The sequence below is a fragment of the Ictidomys tridecemlineatus genome, chromosome 5 (genome assembly GCF_052094955.1).
Source record: "Ictidomys tridecemlineatus isolate mIctTri1 chromosome 5, mIctTri1.hap1, whole genome shotgun sequence".
NCBI classification, from domain to species: Eukaryota; Metazoa; Chordata; class Mammalia; order Rodentia; family Sciuridae; genus Ictidomys; species Ictidomys tridecemlineatus.
Genome location: NC_135481.1, coordinates 69,282,410 through 69,295,988, shown reverse-complemented (window position 1 = coordinate 69,295,988; position 13,579 = coordinate 69,282,410). Strand labels below are relative to the sequence as shown.

Below are 13,579 nucleotides of genomic sequence, written 5' to 3'. Positions count from 1 at the left end.
ATAGGTTGAATATTGCAAATCATTCTATTGTTTTAATTAGACTCAAGGCATCATTTTCCTCTAGTGAGTTCCTGTCTTAGTTAAAATAATGGAGTAAAGAATTCGATGTTGCATCTATGATGCTTAAGGACAGGTGCCAGGATGCTTTACCTTACCTCACCATCATTATAGGGAGATTTAGCAGATTGTTTCCTAGTTTCTTGGGAGAGCAAGTATATTTTGAGAGCAAACAAACAAACAAACAAAAAAATAAAAACAGAAAATAAACTGTGGAGACTATACAGGTTTTTTTCTTATAATTTGGGGTAGAAGGAGGTCAGTATCTGGTTGCTCACTGAAACAAGGCTTAAAAGGAATCACATGGCATTAATACCAATGTTTAAAACAAGAGGTGTGGGTACTTGCATTTTTTAATCCTCTCTTTATTTTGTATGTCATTCCTTGTATTCTTAATTTGCTTAGAGAACTGTGAGCTCTTGGGGGCAGGGATGTGGTCTTTGATCTTGTAGTTACCCTTATGCATCCCTGAGTCCTTAGCATGTGGTAGTTTTCTAGGAGAAACTTGCTAAATAATTGATATAAAGATCATATCATTGATTATAAAATCCTTTAAAGATCTAATTGCCTATCTTAACAGTTCTGAAATGAGAATGCATCTTACAGTCAACAGCCTCTCAGAGCTGCTACTGACTAGGTGACCAAAGCATCATGTTATGACTTGACAGAAAATCTCAGAGATAGAATTTCTCAACAGTTCTGAATTATAAATGCTCCTCATGACATAAAGGATAATACTGAAGAGAAAACCATGGTCATCAAGCACTCTGGAATAAAAACCGATTAAAAATTGGGATCCAAGTATGAAGCTTTGGGAATGATTATCTATTTATTTTGCTTTTATTTATCTTTATATGTATGCCAACTTGTGATACATGGTTTGGAACAAAATAAACATAAATATAAAAAAGCTTTTTCAATAATACTGCATCTCATAGGAAAGCATTGTGGTACTTTAATTGGCACTGTGTTTCATTTTGAAGTGAGAGATAAAATGATGACACATTTTGAATCATTAAATTTCGTATGGCCTACAATTTTGTGGCAGAGGGTTTGATAATCATAGTGTTTTGATTAACATGATAATATTATGAGTAATATATATTTTCATTATATAATATTGCTAATAATTTGGATGATAACAGATAACTGTGTGCACTAAAACTGCTACAATCTTTATTTATAAAGTCACATGTTGATACTGATATACTCAGTTATATTTTCCTTCCATTGGAATCTGACATCATGAGTGATTCACATTTGTGTGCTCCAAAGGTCTTCCTGGACATATGAATTTGGACTTCAGAGGCTTAGGACTTCATGTTCTATTGCCAACCCAGGACCATGCCAAATGAAGTTGGACATGAAGAAACAGATAGTCTCTCTGCACACCCTCCTTCCTCTCCTTCCAGTCTCCCCAAAAGGATGGAGTAAGAGGTTCTGCATATGCAGCACTAGGGGACCCACTGAAGGCAGTTATGGCTTATACCTTAGTATACTGTCGTCGATTAGTGTCCCACATTTTACTTAAATTCCTTGAATAAGTGTTGTCTTTTCTGTTTCTGACTTTTCCATGTCTTTGCTCAATTTCAACATGTCAAAATCTTACTCAAAAGTATAAATACCATAAATAACCTAATACCAGGTTATTAGGCTATTCCCTAATAACCTCAGGCAGAAATGATTAGAAATTCTTTTTAAATTTTTCTAAACCTTTTGTTCATGCTATATCATATGACAGAGCCATCAATATATTTTATTTTCACTGACAATAGAATCTTTTGAGTATAGGGTAATATCTTCTAGATCTCTGTATCACCTCTCAACATAAAGCACTGTTTGTAATAGGTGTTTACAATATAGAATCTGTGTAACATTGTTTTATGTTCTATGCCATATTTTCATTTCTTTACTTACTTCCCCCCCCCCCCCCGCTGAGGTGCTGGAGATTGATGTCAGGACCTTGCACATATCTTGGCAAGCACTCCACCTGAGCTGCACCTCCAATCTTCACATTTTGGGGGGTGGGGTACCCGGGATTGAACAGAAAGGCACTCACGTGCTGACCCACATTCCCAGCCCTATTTTGTTCAGAGGCAGGGTCTCATGGAGTTGCTCAGGACCTCACTCTTGCTGAGGCTGGCTTTGAACTCACAATCCTCTTGCCTCAGTCTCCCAAGCCACTGAGGAGACTACAGGTATGTGCCAGTATGCCCAGCCACATTTTAATTATGTACTTCTATTAACAATATTATAAAAACTGTTCAATGTATCACTGAAAATGTATGAAACTACTCAATATAAATATAAAGCATTGTCATTAGCATTTAAGAATTTTTGTTTCTACTTATAATTAGACATTATCTCATTACTTAAAAACAGCATTCTCTGCATGTTACATATATATGCCATATTTGAGGATATAGTTTTATATTTAAACGTTTCAGTATTTGCTTTCCAATAGCATGGCTAACCTAGAAATCTATGCTGTACCAGTCTAGAGGCAAACTTACCTCTCACAATGATGTTGGTAGACTTTTTTGCGGGATTCCCCACATTATTATTGGCGATGCAGCTGTAAGTACCAGCATCATCTGAGGTGATTGCAGGGATGGTCAGAGTTCCTCCATTCAAAACAGTCTTTTCAGGCAGAGTCCCAAAGGACCTGACCCAGGTGAGAGAGGGTGCAGGTTCTCCTCCTGTTGTAACACACACTAATGTTATGGCCTCTCCAGGATTTACAACTATAGGATCATCCACCAAGAGTTTAATTGACGGAGATGCTAAAAAACATAAACAAAAGAACATGCACCTATTTTAATATGGCACAACTGGAATTCAATAGCATGCTTTATATCTCACCCATCCACTCACACATTAAAATGAAATATTCTCTTATACTAACATCCAAATATATGGCTCAAATTTAAGCAAGATTTAATAATTTTTAATTTTAATTAAAGACATAAACTTATAGAATTGTATTAAAAATTTTGCACTAGAGTGGGCAATTCAAGTTTATGTTTCCTTAGATTAGTGCTCTTAAATTGGAATCACAATAGTGCTTAAAGTTTTAAAAGAAAATATTTCCTTCTTTCTCTTTAAGTGAAGCACTTTTTGCTTTTGCCAATCCCAGTATAGATATTACAGTGGTTTAGTCCTTGTACTTTATGATGAAGTTGGTCTATTATCTAGCTTCGGGATCATTCAGAGGTGAAGTTATTAATTCTGATAAATAGAACACAACTCCAGGCATAGATCATCCCAGTCTATTCCCAGGCAGTGGACCCAATTTTTGTTCTTAAAATAATAACAAAATCATCTAATTCCAATGCAGTCCCATAGTACAGTTGTAACCCCATCAATCAGAAAGGTCTAGGCAGTGTGTTCTCATAAGCACGGCTTCAAAACTCAGAAAGAAACAAAGACATGAGGGCTCAGATAGCCACTAAACCACTCTGCTTCTATTCTACTGTTCAGGTTTTAAAACTCTTCCAGTGAAATTCAGCCCTTTTTAATATTTCATGTTTTAAAAGCACAACCAAAAACACTCATTAAATTGAAAAAAATCTTTATTACAGCCTTCTCATCAAACTCTCAAAATAAAAGTCACACAAAAATTATATTCATATATGGCAAATATTTTTGTGCTTGCATTGCAGTACAACTCTAAATAATGCATCCTTAAATAAAACCAGGGAGTATAGATTATACTGATATTTGAGTTTACACATTCAGAAACAGTTCAGTCAAAGTCACAGCTAAAAAATATAAACTAAATTTATATTAGAAATATTTAAACTGTTTAAAGATCTACATGATTTTTTAAAGATATTAACTCTAGTTTAGAGTTGAGTCTTAATAGGAGCTTTTGTGGTTCAATATAATCTGTCTTGTTTTAAAAAAGAAAGCCAGAGGTGAACAAGAAAATAATTCCACATTATGGTTTCATGAGATAGACACAGAGTGCCTGTTTGACCTTTTTAAACATCATTGTTCCATGCTGGCTCTTGTAACATCATTTTAAATAATATGGGAGTTTTCAAAATGTCATAATATTAGCCCTTTAAAAGTGCTGACATTAAGTTATAAAGATTTATGATTAAAAATGACATATAATGTATAGTGAAGATAATGCACAGAAGTCACCACAAATTGACAGACAATAAAATGTTTAAAAGAATTATTTAATGTTAGTAAACTTAAAGAAGATATTATTAATTACATATTCTGAAAATACACTTAATCATGAATATACCATCATGAAAAGATAAAGGAAAGACTTCTTGAGGTAAATAGCATAGTCTTACAAAATTATTTAGTTAAAATATAATTATATTAATTCTAACACAATATCATATTAACAAAGCTTTTTTGTTTAATATCACATTTTAGGAAGATTGAAAGGTACAAGATTAAAGATAATTTAGTATAATTTTGGACTATAGAAACACATTAAAGTGATATTTAGTCAAGGGATATTTGTCCCCATAATTGTTTTGTGTAAGATGAGTTTTTTTAATTTAATAAGAGATTATTTAAAGAAAATAGCTCAAGAGAATTTAAAAGCTCAAAACATAATACTATATAGAGAGAAGATCTCTCTTTTACCTATAGTACATTGCAGAGCTGCACTCACAACCTTATATCTATGTTCTCCCCCAAATCTAGGTTGAAAATGCAGTGCTGTCCAAGGTAGTTTTATTAATGATGGCATTTATTTTCTCTGATTTTGTTTGAAATTAAAAATAGTTCTAGCTTACCATAAAATGGCTAACAATTTCAAGAAATTATTAATGTTTGTAAACACTTTTAATATAAAAAATGTATAGCTTTAAAACCCAAGAAGTCAAAAGATAAAATCATTCTCAACATTGTGCTAGCATCTTACTTTACATTCCCCCAAATCAGCCTTTTGAAAATTAAATGTTTTGCTTAAGAAATATAGAAATTTTAACAACCTAAGCTTAAATCATATCCTAGAGGAAAATAAATGACATGGGAAAAATTTTAATGTGGGAAGTTTTTTAATCTGTTATTAACAATATTTAAATATTTATCAAATTGGATGGATCATTTGCTAATTTGGAGGTATATCAAGAGTGATGTAAATGTTCTGAGTTAATTCTTCTTAGAGGTTTCCCTGGTCTCTATATTTTCCCTTCTGCATCATTCTACAGAATATTACCTAGGCTTCCACTAGAGCTTTCAGTCAGTGTCCTGATTTCACTATCTGAAATATGGTGTGATAGTTACATGGCAGGAGCACAAACATGGAAGACTTGAAACCCGGTTTCAAGTCTTAACTTTGTCACTTAGTAACTATATGAACTAGGGTGAGTTATTTCATTTCTGAGTGCCTCATTTTCCTATTATTGAAATACAGAAAATAATTGTAATTATCTTACTGAGGTCATTTAACATGTTTAAGGTGCTTATAGCCATACCTAGAACAAAAGACACACAGAATAAATTTCTTTCTTTGCTCATTGTTTTAATTACCTTCCTCATAGTTCTGCCTAGTGCTTGGTATACAGTGGGTGCTTAATAAATATTATTAGGCAAAAGCAATAAATTGAAGCACAAATGAGCAGTACAAAATGCACAATCACTACCAAAACAAAACTATTAGGATTATATATGGATGAAATATTTTAAGACCATTTTGATATTTTAGAGGTCCTATACCACATTGTATAAACATTTAAATATAGAAATTCTTATAGAATAAACAATCACTTATTGATTTCATTTTATAATGTATTTATTTTTAAATTGAAACTGTTTTTATAAGATTTCAACATTTCAGAGGACTTTAAAAGCTCATAGATCTTCCATCATTTGCTTTGTGGGTATATGCTATTGTTTTTGGTGTCCTGAAATTGTTCAATCACCCTGAGAGCATGAACTACTGACTTCCTTTCCTGTACTTATGTAGGCATATAGGATATGAAGAAAGATAAAGCTCATTATACTAAATCATGATGTAGCTGAATATATGTATATGTCTAGAGCATATACTGATGGACTTACCACATTTTCATATAAGAAGAAACATAAAAATTCTTGAGGGTATAAATTCCCTTATTACTATAAAAATAATTGTTCTAAAACAGTTATAGGCTCAGATGCCCATTGATTCATCCTAGCAACATGTGAGACAGATTATACGTTTAAGTTGATTTTTAAATAACAGAAAGGCTGATATGAGACAAGAGAAACACTAAATGGAACAGTATTACCATTTGGGATGCTCATCAGACAAAGGCAAAACATAAATTTTATAAGAAATGAAAGAAAACAGGAACAGAACGACCAATGAAACTGCCTACTCATATGTAGAAGCCAAAAAAAAAAATAAGGAGAAACAATTTCATAAAAGTAGAGACTAGAATGAGTAGGGAAGAAGGGTGGCAGAGACAAGTTAGATGATATGAACCAAAACATAGCCAGACAGGAAGAAAAGGGCCAGTGTTCCACAGCAGTGTGATACTGGAATTCATACCATTATTAATTTTATAAAGAATTAGAAAAATTCACAACATCCTAGCACAAACACACACACACACAAAAAAAATGATAAATGTTTACAGAATAGAAAATGCTAATTACCCTGATTCTATCATTACATATTGCATATATATATATGGACTTATCATATTGTGCTTCATGCATATGTATAATTATTATGTGTTAAATATGAAAAACAAAGTCAAAAGCATAAAAAGTGAAATAAATAAACAAAAAAATCCTTCAAATTACATGAAGTCTTTTTATTACCAAATTGTGGATTATCTTAAACATGATTTATAATTATTGCCAAAACACAGCTCAAATCAGATAAAAAGAGTTCCAACTAAACCACCAATTTATAGACATTATGTATGATACACACAGTGCTTACAAGTGACCATGGTGCCAGTCAGAATTTCAGATGGGTAATTTTCCAGGATTTCATGATGGCAGGCACAGTTACTATAGCAGTTGTCACAGAGATTGACACTTCTCATCAAGAAAAGCATGCAACATTCTAGCATGCTTCCTGTGCTCTGTGCTGGAAACACTAGATAAATACATTGATACATTGACAGGTAGGTACATGTTTGAATAGTTAGCAAAACAGATGAGAAAAATGGAAAGCAATGATAGATAAATAGATAGCTATTATCGGTCGTGGGAGGGATGTGATGTGGTAGAACAAGAAAGACAGAGAGAAAAAGGAAGAGGAAGGGAGAGCAGAGTAAATAGGTCCATTTTCTTATTTTCCAAAATGCCAAACCCTTAATAGAACTTCAATAACTGTAGAAAGTATGTTTGAGGAACTATCTCTAAAAAAGGGAGTCCTGTGTTTCCTTTAGCACCTTTCTTCCTAGCAAAGACAACTTTTCTTAGACAAAGCAATGGATACGTCAGTGAATCTAAGATAACTGGCCTCTTGGGCTCATAAGCAGAGGGGATCTCTGCATCCCTTTTTTCTATGAGTATTTTTGGCCAGACAAACAAGGACACAGTATTCTTATGGGAAGACTCCATGGTCCTAGGAAAGAGCCCTCAGCCCCGACATTGGTGAAATGCAAAGAGCAAAGAGGCCAGCTAGAACAGAACATACCAACACAAGAGAAATGACAGATCTCCAACAAACAGGTCTATCCAGAGTAAGGCCTCGTACTCCAAGCTGTGGTTCGGCATGGCCTCCCTTTAATTTAAACAAAATTGGAACTGCTAATTAACTGAGATAAAACTCAAAGTATGGCCAGTTACCTTGAATTCACTGAAGTATCTATTGCTCAGCCTAAGAAAATTTCTCTTTGCTAGGAAGAAAGGTGCTAAAGTAAACACAGGAAAGATTCCATTTTTCAGAGACAGTTCCTCAAATATAATTTCTATTAAGAGGTTAATATTTTGGAAATAAGAAAATGGACACTACTGAAAGTATGGCATACACTTCTTTCAAGTTTAAGTTTGTTGACTGGGATTCATGCTCATTCCAAATTTTAGTGGATCCCGTCTATCATCACATCCTCTGAAGGTATAATGAAAAACTTCATCTGGGTTAACAAAAGTACATTCTGTAGGAGGAGAATAGTATTTTAGCAGAAGCCAATGACTTTTTGGGTAGTAGATTTGGTTTGGTTTTTATCACTATGTAACATTATAAAGTATATTGAATATAAACATCATTTTAAAACTCTGAAAACATAGAGCAATCATCTTTATATTCTCATAGGCTTTTGTGGAGAGTGGTGATAGTGATTTGGAGACCAGTGTCTGAGATTAGTGTCCTTGATGAGTTCATGGCTGTGGAATGCTGGGTGACTGGGAAAGTTTCTGTGCAAAGTTATAGGAAGCCCGGTTGCTATGGCAATGCTTTCTGTAGGGACACTCTGTTGCTAGAGTCTTATCAGCTTTGACCTTGCTCTAGGCATTCAGCTCCTGGGAATGAAGGAACTTCCTTGCTAGACAACCACAATGCTTCACCAGTTCCACTGCTTCTGAATCTGCCCACAAATTAGTAACTTTAAACAATGGACTTTCTTGAGAGTTGCACAATGCTCCTAACATTGGACATTGCAACTGTAGAACATAACGGAGGAAATAGCTGCCTACTGTTGCTAACTCTGTAACTTTCATGAATACAAAAAATAATGCTTGCATAGTCTTTAATCTGACTAATGAGACAGATATAATAAAGATTGCTGGAGTAATTCTTTTGACCTCCTTCTCCTTCAGAGGGCAGTGCTCCACTTGATCCCACCTTTATCTTCAAGATCTGCATGTGTAACTCTGTTTTTTTTCCAATCTTCACTAGTTTGGCCGCTTTGGTCATGGCAGACTTTGGCATTCTATGGCTTTAGATCTTTTAATTCTAGAAAAGAAGTCTAGCCTTCCAGCCAGACTCCTGGGTTAAATTATTTTTAACATTTAACTACTGTATAAGCCTACCATTTGCCCTGAGCAAGAATAAAATGTGTTTGAATAGAAGTAATCTAAGAATTGGAAAACCACCTTAATTATAGATAAAATCATAAGGAGAGAGAGAATAAATGAGAATGAATTTAGAGGTTAAATGCTCAGGACAGAGAATATTTGCTTAGTTTAAATCCCCACTAGATAAGTCCTGACTCAGAAGTTCTTCCAAGCGTAAATCATTGGTTTATTGTAAAAGATGAGGGAGAGATGGGAAAAGGAACAATGACAGAAAGGGTACTAATGAGTGGGTTACCGCTGTGGGAAACCAGGCTCTTTGTAGATGGGTGCCCTCTGCAAGGCCAAGTAGAACACACCTCAGACCTCTCCCTCTGAGGAGCAGGGAGACTGGCTGGGGTGTTTGCTAACAACTGTCTCTGGGTGGCCCTTAACTTCCCATGTTCACACTTTGGCTACATCCTAAAATCTAGGAGTATACTGAATATGAAGTCTGTCCAGAGAAACTGTAGTAAACTTCAGGACAGGCTTAGAAGAAAAGGCAGAACCCTAGGGGTATTGCATGATATTGTTTCCATGTGAATTCAATGATCAATATTTGGCTACCTGCAGATCACGATAAAGGGATAAGGAAAGAAAGAACAAGGAAAGAGACAACTTTATCAACCAGGAGTGAAAATGAAAAGAACGATATCATGATACATATTGAAGAGAAAGAAGATAATAATAAACTAACTTTCTGCTTTTGTTCTATGACCCTCCATTTTCAAAACCACACATCATATATAGATGTAAACAATACAAGTCCAGCTTGTATCTAGAGGAACATGCTTAAACCATGCTTATTGATTCAAAAAAAAAATAGGAAAAAGTTCATCTTGGAAGAACTAGTCATTTCACTGAGGTAAAGACATTATTTTATTTTCACTAAAATCCATTTTGAAAAGGTATTTTATGCTATTTGTGCAGCAGCGTATTTTTCACAAAATAAAAACGAGAGAATTTATTAAAAGTTGATTTGAAAACTCAAAATAACCTACTGATTTATGTGGGATTATTATTTAAATACTATCATTCATATTGATTAATTCTCATGAAACCCAAGAATGATATCATATTGGGAAATTCTACTTAAAATGATGCTTCAGGATATGGCAATGTTTAAAATAGTATTCATAAATAGTTTTTAATGTAGAAGTGAAGCTTTGCTACAAATATTGAAGCCAACATGCTTTTTTCATTATTTTAATGTTTACAGAATGCATACTTGTGGAATATATTAAGATGGCACAGTACACTCCTTCATGGAAAATCTCATGAAAGTGTCCAGGAAAGACCCAGTTCATATGCCCATGGATCTCACACCAGAGAAACCCTAGATAGGCTTTTTGTTTTGGTTTGGTTTTAGCTTGTACAGCATTTGCTTTTGTTATCATTGTATTATCATAATCAGTGAATGCATGATTTCAGACCTTGCTTTTTTTCTACCTAGTAAAATAAACAAAATTTTATTGAATAAGCATCTACTATATATCAGGCCCCATGATATGCACTTATGATATATCAATGAATAAAACAATCAAAAAGTTCCTGCACTCAGAATCCTACAAACCTCTCCTCCTGATTCCCATTGTCCCTAGTTATTCACATGTAGATATCACGTGACTCTACTCTGAAATCATATAGATTTATGATCATTGACTTAAATGTTTATATCATTAGAGCACAAAAAATAAAGGAAGTTACCAGGAGGTATATTTGTCAGTCAAATGAGATTTTACAAATTGAAGAAATGACACATTTGGATCCAATCATTGACAAGATAAATAGAAAAATAGAAATGTGTTCTAAGGTGAGGAAAAGTCAAGCAAAAAGATAATCAGAGTCAATAAGCTATTCTAATATTTGTCAAACTAATCCTAACAGATTGAAAGGTCTTCAGAAGTGCTACAAAGATAAGATAAAGATGAACTTTAGCACCACACATCTCTCCCTCTTCTAGACAATAGTCCTTCATTATTCTGCAAAAGAAAAGGTCTTGACAGATGTGGCTCACCCACACGTACAAGAAATGGAGCATTCATTTATTGCTCCAGAATCCCAGATGGCCACCACTCATGGAGAGATAATCCAAGTCAAATTTTCCCAACTAAGAAATCTGTGGTACATACAATATTCTTGGTCTTCACAGAAGATAACAAGAATTTTAGGAGTAGTTCTGGGTTGTGAAGATGCCTTCATCAGTAGATTAGGAGAGAATAAATGTGCTATTTCTCTGTTGCCTGAAATTCTCTTCAGGTGCTTATACATTTAGTAAACTAGTCATCAAGTAATTTATCATGTTCATATATTAATATCAATTCTTCACACAAATTCCTAAGTTTTGTACGGCATATTGATTTTTTCCCTTCTTTTCTATAAATATAGTTCATTAGAATACCTACCTTTACACTGTAAAATATTTAGGAATGGGACAATAGAGGTAATATTTTTATTTTAAAAAGTTTTTCTTAATTACAGATGAACACAATATCTTTATTTTGTTTATTTATTTTTCTGTGGTGCTGAGGATCAAACCCAGTGCCTCACATGTGCAAGGTAAGCATTCTGCCACTGAGCCACATACATAGCACTATTTTCATTTTTTTTTGTATTACCAGGATCAAGAAAAAAAATCTGGCAAAGAATTAGGTGCTCAATAAAGTCTTATTGAATAAAAGAACATTGAATTTTAAAATTAGAGAACAGAAATTTCACCTATGCCTCACTATTCATCAGAAATCTTAAACAAAACAATTTGAAGGAAAACAAAAATAATGTGAAAGAATGTGACATAGGTTTCAGTGTTTATGTTATTTATTGAAAAATATAGTTATAAAGACCTACCAGTTCTTTCATATTCACCCATTTAACTTACCTTTATTTTATGGTATTAACAAGAATATTGACAAAGAAATCCTCTAGCAAAATTTTGTACACTACTCACAAATATATTATTTCTTTTACTTCTTTGTTTAGCTATATTATTATTATTATTATCATCATTATTACTTCTACTACTATATGGGGGGATACTGGGAATACTATTATATGAGGGGGGAGAATACCAGGATACCAGGGCACTAGACCACTGAGCCACATCCCCAGCTCTATTTTGTATTTTACTTACAGACAGGGTCTCACTGAGTTGCTGGGATTACAGGCATGTGCCACCATGCCCAATCTGAATATTATTATTAAAAAAGTTAATTAAAACAAATTATGTCTCTAAAAGCAAAATAAAGGGTAGATGGATTTTTAAAGAAGGGAATCAGTATGTAAATAATTCAATGCAGATTTACAAAGCAATAAAGATTTAAAGCTCTTTTGTAAGAGTACTTAAACCATAGAACAGAACAGATAAATACATTACCTCCAAGGTATTTGGTGTTGATTTTGCAGATATATTCTTTATTATTTTTAACTATGTACACTATGAAAAGGTATTCTCATATTGGTTAAAAGATTTTGTCTAACACAGAGATCAATTTTTCTTTTTTTAAAATCTATTCTGGGAACAATTTATTTCAGGGTTATGTTTTGAATGCCTTTATGATTCTCTAACTTCATTTTATCATAATTTTGGCTGAGGTTTGCTCATAACTAATATTAGAGAATAATGTTAATAGATGTCTCCTGAGCCTCTGTTTTCCCTCTTGCCAATAAGAGAATTCTGTTAGATAATTTCTAAAGGACTTCCTAACAGCAAATTTCTACCATGATCAGGAAAACACCTGGGCATACAGCCTTATCTTATTACATATCTGTGCTCAGGTTACTCAAATGTCTAAATTGGGCCCATGATACACAAAATATTAAGAATCACATCAGGAGCTTAATTAGCTCAATCAATGATAGTAATATAACAAATTGTAAATAGAGGAAAGTATGTGATGTTTTAATTTAGGAAAAAAAATGTTAAATCAAGATATATTTATTGTCAGCTATAAACCAAGCTTTGTTATAGGCATTGGGGTATTAGAACAAAACAAACAAAAATTCTGTCCTGGTGAAGTCTGCAAATAGATGGAGACAATTACAGCCTATTATATGTGTGAGGCACCCTTCAAAAAAGCTGTATATCTATTAACTCATTTAACTATATGGGGTAGGTATTATTATTACTTTACCTTACTTATCACCAAACTCAACATCAGTTTAGAAGCAGTTTATATAATTTCCCAAAGTAAAATAACAGTGAATGATGGAACTGGGATTCTCATCTAGGCAGTACAGCTTGTGATGGATATGAAGTATTGTAGATAAACCCTTGAATGAAAAACTAAAGATGATTATTTCCAAGTTTAATTAAATGCTTGCCGATATTTATGCCAGAAAAACTAGCAAGAAAGAATTTCAGAAACACTAACCATCTAGAAGTAAAATGGATTTGTGATTCCTAATTCCAAAGCCTAAATACTGGAGCTGAAATCTTCAATATGGGAAAGAAACTATTAACTATTAACAGATTAAAGAAACAATCCACAGAATGAAATAAAATAAGGAATTAATAATAAATAATAATAAAATAAGGAATTAATATTGAAAATACATAAGG

General features: G+C 33.3%; 1 protein-coding gene across 5 annotated transcripts in view; it reads right to left on the bottom strand.

Annotated features, from left to right (window-relative positions):
• Mdga2 (MAM domain containing glycosylphosphatidylinositol anchor 2) overlaps nucleotides 1–13,579 on the bottom strand; it is a 760,082-nt gene that overhangs the window by 244,726 nt on the left and 501,777 nt on the right. For all 5 annotated transcript variants that reach the window (XM_005331744.3, XM_021730684.3, XM_078050175.1 and 2 more), the window contains exon 6: nucleotides 2,571–2,840. In XM_005331744.3, coding sequence (XP_005331801.2) covers nucleotides 2,571–2,840 — 270 coding nt within the window. The remainder of the gene's footprint in view (nucleotides 1–2,570; nucleotides 2,841–13,579) is intronic.